The sequence below is a fragment of the Cydia amplana genome, chromosome 26 (genome assembly GCF_948474715.1).
Source record: "Cydia amplana chromosome 26, ilCydAmpl1.1, whole genome shotgun sequence".
Classification (NCBI taxonomy): Eukaryota; Metazoa; Arthropoda; class Insecta; order Lepidoptera; family Tortricidae; genus Cydia; species Cydia amplana.
The window spans coordinates 3,647,416-3,657,114 of NC_086094.1; the positions used below are offsets into that span (position 1 = coordinate 3,647,416).

The 9,699-nt window shown below is 39.4% G+C and overlaps 1 protein-coding gene and 1 non-coding gene across 2 annotated transcripts in view; both read right to left on the reverse strand.

Moving 5' to 3' along the window:
* The window catches only part of LOC134660166 (solute carrier family 2, facilitated glucose transporter member 3-like), a 45,643-nt gene extending 36,242 nt beyond the window's left edge, over positions 1–9,401 (reverse strand). Inside the window, exon 1 of the mRNA XM_063515897.1 lies at positions 9,333–9,401. Within this exon, the coding sequence (XP_063371967.1) occupies positions 9,333–9,338 (6 nt within the window). The 5' untranslated portion in view covers positions 9,339–9,401. The remainder of the gene's footprint in view (positions 1–9,332) is intronic.
* Positions 4,116–4,188, reverse strand: Trnas-gga (transfer RNA serine (anticodon GGA)). The gene has a single exon. It is a non-coding gene; the product is annotated as a tRNA-Ser (tRNA).
* Positions 9,402–9,699: the final 298 nt, after the last annotated feature.

The window sequence follows — 9,699 nt, forward strand, 5'->3', positions numbered from 1 at the left end:
AAGAAAGCAATTTTGAAAATAATTACATGAAGTACTTTTTTTTAATTTTTCAATTTTACAAAGTGTGATCTATGAATTTCTCAATTAAATATTTAAATAGAAAGCATAAAATTAATATAAGTATAACGGTTTTCCAGAAAGTCGCTTATATCTCGGAATCTATAATTCGTAGCAAAAATTATTTATGTAAGAATTAACTGAAAAATCTCACCTTTAAATATTAAAAATTGTAAATTTAACAAATATTTTTCATTCAACAAAAATAATACTTTAAACAAGTGGAATCATATAGGACATATATGTAGGTAAACAAACCAAAAGTATACAGCTAAGATACGCGACCCGGCCACCGCGCCCCGCGCCCCACGGCCGGATGGTCAGCGACACCTTCTAGTAACTCGTGAGGCCCTGGTACTTGCTCTTAGTTAAATTACAATTTTGGATAGTTTTTTTTTTCTCGATTTTGGCCACAGTAGCCTATGGAGACTAACAAGCAACGCTAAGCGGTGTTCGTAGTCTATGGATCTTGCTATATTACGGGTGTCACATGCGCGTTTCTGACTTCTGAAGGAATTTTATTGTTTCTACTATGCACTTAGTACTCATCAATCAATTAAAATTAGGTTGGCAACAATGTATTTAATACAATATTTTTTAAGTGGTGATTACACGAAGTATCGTAAAAGTACCAAAAAGATACTGCGTGTATGCACAAATACTTTTTTGGGGAATAGACTAAAGACTTGTCTTGACAACTATAACATAGGGGTTTAAAGGTGTGTGTATGAGATGACCTTTTAAATGACAAATAAAGGTACGGGAGTAGAAAAAATTAAAACAAATATACTAAATGTAAATATTTTCAAAATTGCTTTATTAGAATTAGATATGAGGATATTAGGTATAATTTGAGGTATATTTAACAAAAAATTTTTTAACGGTATTGTATCTGGAGAAACCCAAACTTGGTATGTTTTAAAAAATATTTTTATTATAATTAAAAAAAAAAATTACTCAAATGTAATGATGTGATATATTTTTGGAATCGTCTTAGAAAGCCCTTTCGTTTAATACTACACACGATAGGTTTCTAAACAATTTTTTTTTAATTTCATACAAAAAAAGATGACGTCATAACTCCTCTCATTTTTTTATTTGTTGGTGCTTCGGGTCAAATTGTTTCAAATGTCCTAAAGATCAATCGTACCGATTTTGATACCTTTAACACCATTTACAGCGTTTTTTGGCGAACCGCTATCGCTATAACAACAGCAAGAGCAGAACACGTGTGAAGGGATCCATGTCTGATTAAACAACTGGTAGTCGAATTTTATTCTTTACTATGCAGCGTGGCATCGCACGCGGCGCCGCACGCCGCTTGGCGGCACCGCGCGCGGCGAAACTCACCGCTTTGCGGCACCGCGCGCGGCGCCGCGCACCGCGCTGCGGCACCGCGCGCGGCACCGCGCGCGGCGACGCGCACCGCTTTGCGGCGCCGCGGCGCGGCACCGCAAAATTTAGCGTTGCGGCGGGCGTCGCCGCAGAGCGGTTTGCGGCGCCGCAGATTTCTGCGGTGCCGCGCCGCGCGGCGGCGGCGGCGCCGCACCGCGCACATGTGGCCGGGCCCGTAAAGTTGACTTCCGATTACACAAACTACGTCACCAGATGTCACTATAAAATTCATATAATTTTGGTGGCATTAATATTAAAATTAAAATAAGCACGAATTAATATTTTTAATTATTATAATTTTCAATTAATTTTGCGAAAAAATAAGAGTTTTGTTAAAATGTGATTTAATTATGCTGTTTGTTTATGCTGGCAACACTTGCATAACCGCCAAGACCATAGAGGTACAATCATAATTATATAGATGAAATGGGCGAGGAGCCAGTTGACCGAACGAGATGCACTTATAGAACTTTTAGTATGGAGTAGCAGAGAAAGCGCTTTTGAAATAACCCGACCAAATTACGTAGGTTATGTTTGGTAGGTTGTCAGGAACGTCAAAAAGTGTTTTTAATTTGGTCGCATCACGTATGTTCTGTCCCTCACGGGCGCACGCGTATAGCTCATCTAAGTATATAATTCTAGGTATATGGCCAAGACATGCAATTTTTTAGCTGTCACTGGAAGAGCGTAAATTAAAAATATTTTAGTGATGGTTGAGCCATTTTCTTCGTTATGGTTTGGTTATGGTGCTGGAGGAAATTAGATTATAGCCCGAATGAAAACACATGCCTGCCCTGCCCTGCCATGCCCTGTTGTGAAAACCTCCAGAAAGTGCGTTGAGTTCTGTGTTATTTTGTGCAATATGGACGCTATTTTAGAGTAAATTTATTTCGTGGTAGGTATCTAATAAGTACCTACTTTTGATAAGGCACGCCACTATCGATAAATCTGCTACAATGCCTAGACTATGTGCTTGTATTGTGCGTAGTAAATTAATCATATTTTCTTAATCATGTATTTTCTTGTGTGTGAATGCTTTTTCACCACACTCGCTTTCTTTTCTATTGTTTACCTAAAATTGTACTTTCCTAGCGATAATGTGATGTAAAACATGTATGCAATAAACATATTGAATTTAATATTCTGTTTTTTTCTTTATTCCATTATTGATAACATTAACCTTTTCCACATAATGTTAGGTCTACTTGGGCGGTTTACAAGTACATTTGTTGTTTGATTTCTTGTAAATAATTAAAGGTTTTTGTTACAAGAAACCAAACAAAAAATGGACTTGTAAACCGCCCGAGTAGACCTAATATTATGTGGAACGAAAGTACACGTATGGATGCATATGTAGTTGTGCACGCACACAAACATACTTAGTATCGGCGGAGGTTCAGAGATGGCTCTTTCAAACGAGTTTCCATAAAATGCTTCAAGAGGGCTCTCTTTACCTATATACTTACTTTACTCTTTGCTGTAGGCCCTCGGGAAAACCTCGGAAGGGAGCTCATTCCACAGTCGGAGCGTCCGCGAGAGGAAATTCCTCTTAAACCGCACAGTATGCGACCATTTAGGTTCTAGGGTGTGTGGATGGCGAGCGGTGCGGTCATAGAAAGCGGCCGTTGGAATCATGTCAAACAATTCTTCAGAGCACAGCCCATTGTACAAGCGGTAGAATACACATAAGGAGGCAAGGTCTCTCCTCAGACTTAAAGGTTCAAGGACATTCTATAGAAATTAGAAAGTAAGTTACACAGACGTTAGCGAATATGTCAGTTCGACATTGATAAAGACAGTCATGGTAAGGTAACTCTGACCTAAATACCCTATCCGTTAAGTGGAGTCCAGACGAGACAATTTTTCGCCAATCTGATGAAATTGTCCGATCCTTTTACCCGGCGCGCCACATTTTCTTCACCGACGCGGGCGCACCGTTTCTCGGCAAGCATGCGGAAAGTCCGTTACTATCTATTTTTAGTGTCGCGCATCGGACCATTTGTTATGAACCAACACTGGATTCAGGAATACTGGGACATTGACTGTATGAGATGAAACAATAACAAAAGTTGTTTTCTGTTCCCGAAATTTCAGAATACAGGAATAAATACTAGGAGCCTAATTTCTGGTTGTGACCTATATTACCCATCACTGTAGGACATTACACCTAATTTTATATTAAAGGAAAAAAATGGAAGATGTAATCATCTTTCGGAAGATGTCGCTAAACGCCACCCCAAAGGCGTGTATGCATAAAGGAATGGAAAGATTTTCGATGTCCTGGTAGGCTTCCGTAGCTCAATTGGTTAAGAGCAACACACGGATTGTGGAGGATGCGGGTGCAAGTCCTGCCGGAAGCGTAACTTTTTCCATTTTTTCCTTTAATATAATTTGGAATATCGCTCGCAGACGTATCTGCTTGTAAAAAAAATTATTACACCTAAGCATTGTAAGATCGTCTACCAGGTAAAACCGTCTACATGCTCTTTCGTCGCTTCTAACTCTTGCATTTGTACACATACTCCACTTACAGAAGGTCGGTAGTGTCTGTGCGGGAAGTGAAGAGTCGTGGAATGTATTGTGCAATACATTCCACGACTCTTCTCTTTCCGAACAGACTCTATGAGCAAAAGGAGCAAGGAAAAAGTGACGAAGCCCTCCAGTGGTGAAAGCCGGATTCGAACCGGCGTCTTTAGCAATCCGGGCTAACGCCTTGAACCCCTCGGCCACCCCGCCACGGTGGAACCCGTCCCAATTTCTCGACTATATTACAACGACCATACAACGACCTGACCTTTATGTATACCAATTTATGCTCTCTTCCTTCTAAATTTGATTTATTCTTACTGCAAGTGAACAGGACCAATCCAACTATCGTAATTGTAACAGAGACCTGGCTGCACGGTGGAGATAGAAATTGCACTTTTGCCATTCCTAATTATAGTCTATATAGGCGGGATAGGCTAAGGCGCCCTAGGTTGCTGGGCGGCAAAACGCGAGGTGGTGGGGTCGCTATCTACGTAAGAGACTCTTTGAATGGCATTCCAATTATAGCTCGGAAAAACCTGAACTACATGTGTGATGAAGCTGAAGCCCTATACTTGGATATTAGGTTTGACTCATACCATTTCCTTGTAGTTGGTGTGTATCGCTCGGATAACGAACCCGACTGCCAGGCGCGGGACTCCAAGTTACTCGAAAATCTGCGTTTGGCGTCTGAAAACAACACTCTCATTATTGCTGGCGATTTTAATTACCCTGATATTGTCTGGCCGCTGTGCACTGTGCAGAAATTGTCAGGAGCTGCTGAAACTTTCCAACAAATGTTTCTGGACAGTAACCTCCACCAGCTTGTATCTGAACCGACTCGCTTCCGCGTCAATAATGCACCTTCTCTGCTTGACCTTGTTATGACCAATGATAGCTCTCTTTGTTCTACCATAACTCATCAGCCTCCTATTGGGAAAAGTGACCATTGTGTACTGACATTTAAAATGCAATTATTGGCTCAACGAAATGCCCCTAGGATTAAGCAGAAGTTGCTTTATCATCATATCGACTATGAAATGTTTTGCCATGATCTTTACAAGGAGTTGGATGCCTTGCCTATTACAACTCGGCCCGATTTAGATACATTATGGACAGATTTTAAAGTTACTCTTGCACAAAATATTCAAAAGCACGCTCCCCTCGTTACAGTAAAACAGAATAAATACAACAAACCTTGGATTAATAAAGACATAGTAGCTCTTACCAAAGAAAAACGTTTAAGATGGGACTCCTATACAGTAAGCAAGTCGGATGAGGATTATGAACGGTTCAGGGCCATTAATAACCGGTGTGTCGCAGAGACTAGAAAAAGTAGGAGTCGGTACGAAAATAACATACTATCAAACGGTGACAAGAAATTCCATGCCCACATTCGCAGGCTCAGTGCATCCAGAGTGGAAATTCCGCCTGCAATTAAAAGTCCTAGTGGAGACCTACTTACCAACCCCATAGACATTGCCAACGCTTTTGCTGCTGAATTTCATAAAGCTTACTCTCAGGAACCGGATTTTACTGTACATCCTGTAGTCGATAAGGTGGCTCGTGTTCAGACCGCACTATGTGACGTACTTTTCACACCAAAGCAAGTTTTTGATGTCCTGAATGCCTTGGATGTTAACTCGGCTGCTGGCCCTGATAGTTTTCCAAGCATTGTATTGAAGCAGGCTGCTGCGGTGATATCCCCGAAACTGGCAGAAGTTATGAATTGCTCCTTTGACTCTGGTTGTGTACCCCGGGATTGGAAACATGCCCTAGTAACCCCAATTTTTAAAAATGGTGACAAGACCGACCCATCCAAATTTAGACCTATAAGTCTCACAAGCATCATCTGCAAGTGTATGGAAAAGATTATATGCAAGGAGTTAACAGGTTTCCTCAATAGGGAAAATTTAATATCGGTGAAGCAGCATGGTTTTGTGCAAAAAAGATCTACAGTTACTAATCTCTTAACCTGTGTACATGCTTGGACCGAAAGTATGGACCTTAACCTCCCAGTAGATATTATATACTTAGATTTTGAACGTGCATTCGACAAGGTTCCTCATCAGAGACTACTTTTGAAACTAGATCATTTTGGAATCCGTGGAAAGCTACTAAAATGGATAGAAGGGTACCTGTCAGACAGAACCTTCAGTGTGCGAGTCGGTGACTGCCTGTCTCAGCCACTAAACGTGCTGAGTGGAGTACCTCAAGGATCTGTCTTGTCTCCAACTCTGTTTGGAATATTTGTGACTGACTTAGCACTAATAGAGTCAGAGTCGTGCTTCTTTGCTGACGATGGCAAGTTCTTTGCCAACCCTCATGTTTCTTCGGGCCAGCTGCAAGCTGATTTGAATCGGTTAACGGAGTGGACTTCGAAGTGGATATTGAAATTGAATGTTAACAAATGCGCAGTTCTGCACCTCGGTAAAAGAAACCCTATGGTCCAATACATGATAGGGAACTCTCCAATTGCAGCGGTGACGTCCCAAAAGGATCTCGGTGTGACAGTTACAAATAACCTGAAGTGGGGTGAGCACATAAATAACATAGTCAAAAAGGCAAATTCGTTCTTGTATGTTATAAAACGCTCATTTCAATGCATATCTGTTGAAGCTTTTATCAAAATTTATAAAACATATGTCCGGCCCTTGCTAGAATATGCTTTTCAAGTATGGAATCCTTATTTCGTCAAAGACATTGACCTTCTAGAAAGTGCGCAGCGAAGAGCCACCAAGATTCCTTTTAAGCTGAAACGCTTGCCTTATGAAGAAAGGCTAAAGGTACCGTAAACCGGGGTGACTTTCAAATGCAGGGGCGACTTCGATATTTCAGTTTTTCAGCCGTTACATATTTTTATTCGGATTTTTTAGTAGTAGGTAAACAAGTATGTATAATAATCTAACTTGTTACACGAACAGTTCGAGAAAATAATGAATAATGATAATTTAGTGGCAGTTTTAAAACTATCAAAGTATCCCCAAAATTTCCTAAAGTCACCTCGTTTTACGGTACTGAAGCTGCCCACACTCAAAACTAGGAGAGTGAGAGGAGACCTCATCGAGTGTTTTAAGATTTTCACCCACTGTTACAACCTCCCTGACATCCACAAAATAATCAATAAGAGAACTGTCAGCCGCGAGACCCGAGGTCACAGCCTACGAATTGTTCGCACTCCCACTACTACTAAAGCTGCATATCATTCCTTGTCCAACCGTGTCGTGGCGGCTTGGAACCGTTTACCGGATAGTGTTGTGACTGCCCCCTCGGTCAATGTGTTTAAAAACAGATTGGACAATTGGCTTTTAAGCAATAAGTTAGACTGATGATTACTAGTGAAGTGATATGACTATACAAACTTTGAACTATATAACACTGGACACTGTGTGACATAGGCTCATCAGCTCAATAGCTGCTCGCCTATAATTATATAATAATAATAATAATATTATGCCATCTTACTAAGACTAGGCGTCTTTGACCAACTCTAAGGGCAAGCAATATGCGCTTGCACCTCCTATACGGTTTCCTAAAACACAAATCAAAATATTTAATAAAAAATAATTTGATTTGTTCTCAAAGTTGTGTAATAGGTGTGTATAATTTATGTGAATATTTATGGACAGGAGACCGTCAAAACGTTTAGATGGTGGAAGTCGCTTGTATATTTTTAATTTGTTACCTTTCTGATTTGCATCCGCTTTCACAGGATATGCACCCGTAAACATCTATACATATTAATAACTGGACAGTTAGGATTATGTAAATTATGTTTTATATTTACGTCTTTCCGGTAACTAAAGGGGCTCAGGCTCACTGATTAACAGTCGGCCGACAGGCCAAAACAAAAAGTTGACAGTTAATTCTAAACAACTGTCAGGCCGATACCGTCCGGCGGCCTGTGAATCAGTGGACCCCTTAAAAGCTTACTACTGTAGTAAGTGTTTAGTTGTAAGCATGAATTGTAAAGTTTAAATCTATGGTAGTAATAATAAAGGCTTTTTTATTAATTAAGTGTTTAGTTTACTTGCGCGGCGCCTCATTGTGAACCTTGTCAGAATGCACGAAGGTTGATATTGGGCTGTAGCCTCGCACGTCAATTGACGTCTTTGGCGATCAAAGGGTTAAGAACTATGTTTTTATGTAATAGGAGGCAAACGAGCAGACGGATCGCCTGATGGTAAGCGGTCACCATAGCCAATGGACGCCTGCAAGTAACGGGGTGTTACGTGAGCGTTGCCTACCCTACGGTTACGTTACTTGTCACGCTCAGTAATTGTTGAGCAATTTATACTTCGTTTTTTTTAGCATTAGAAATTTGGTAAACAATCTTTATGTGTCTTTTAATTGAAAAACACATTTTAAAAATAAGTTACGGTTACATATTTAATGTAACAATTATGAATCTAATACGATCTTTTATAGTCTTCTGCGTTCACAAGTTATAGTTATTGATTTTTAAAAAGTGTTTTTCAATTAAAAGACATGTCAAAATCGCTTACCTTCTTTCAAGTTCTTTCTAATGCTAAAAAAACGAACTATAGGGTTCTAGCTACATTGGCCATTCCATAGCGTAAGTATTGAACAACCAATTTAGCTAGGATCCTAGGAATCTAAATGGTTCTATCACGGTACGTTCTTCTTCTTACAAAATAAAGTATTTTTGCCAGTTTATCATTTTTTAAGATTTTCAATCTTTACAAAGGTGGATGTGGGTATGTACTACATAATTAACTATAACAATGCCCGCGTGTGTTGCGTTACAAAAGGTTTAATAATAGGCGTCCTTTAACGACCTTTAATTTTTTTTTAATTGTTACTTATAGAAGTTTATTTATTCTTTTTACTCATATCTAAATTTAACCACCAAAAAATATTTCTCTAAAAATAATTTAGGTTTTCTTGCTATTGTACGTTAAAACAAGGAAAGAACGATTTTTCCTGTTTCCCTTCATTCATAGTTTTTACCTACTTAATTTTCGGCTACCGTATAAGTATGCCGGTAGTATTAAATCATAAATTATAACAAAATAGAGTCTGTGCGGAAAGAAGAGTCGTGGAATGTAAGAGGCCCAATAATTCCACGACTCTTCTCTTTCCGAACAGGCTCTATAATATTTTATAAGTATTGTAATGTTTTTACTGTTTTTACGTTTGTAAGAAATATATAGACCTCATTATTACAGTAGAAGGAGTTTAATAACATCAAATACTGTTTCGTTCGAAACTTATTTTAGATATAACACCTACTTATTCATTACAAATGAAGTGACACAATCATAAAAAAAAAGTTGAAACCCGCGACATCCATTCACCGCTCCACATCGCCGGTAAAAAAACAAATAACTTACCGCCATCCTGTTATAAATCCAAATAAAACACTACACAATAACACAATCACTAAACTTTAACAATAATTTCATATAAAATTGTAGCTTTTATTCACTGAATTTTATGAAAAAGTTGTATTGTAAACGTCATGCATGCCGTCCGCACGCTTCGGGAGTGGTTTGGAATTTAAAATTGAGTGACGCGCGCTCGGCGGAGGCCGACGTCATAAAACAACCGGTTTGCCAGACACGCATTGTGGGAAACAGCGGAAAAAGCGCTCAAGCTTTTAACCTTTTCCACGCCGTGTCAAACACGAAAGCTGTCACTCAGACGCCACATCATTGAAGTGTCAAAACTGAAGTTGAACTTTATGTATATGCACGTAGG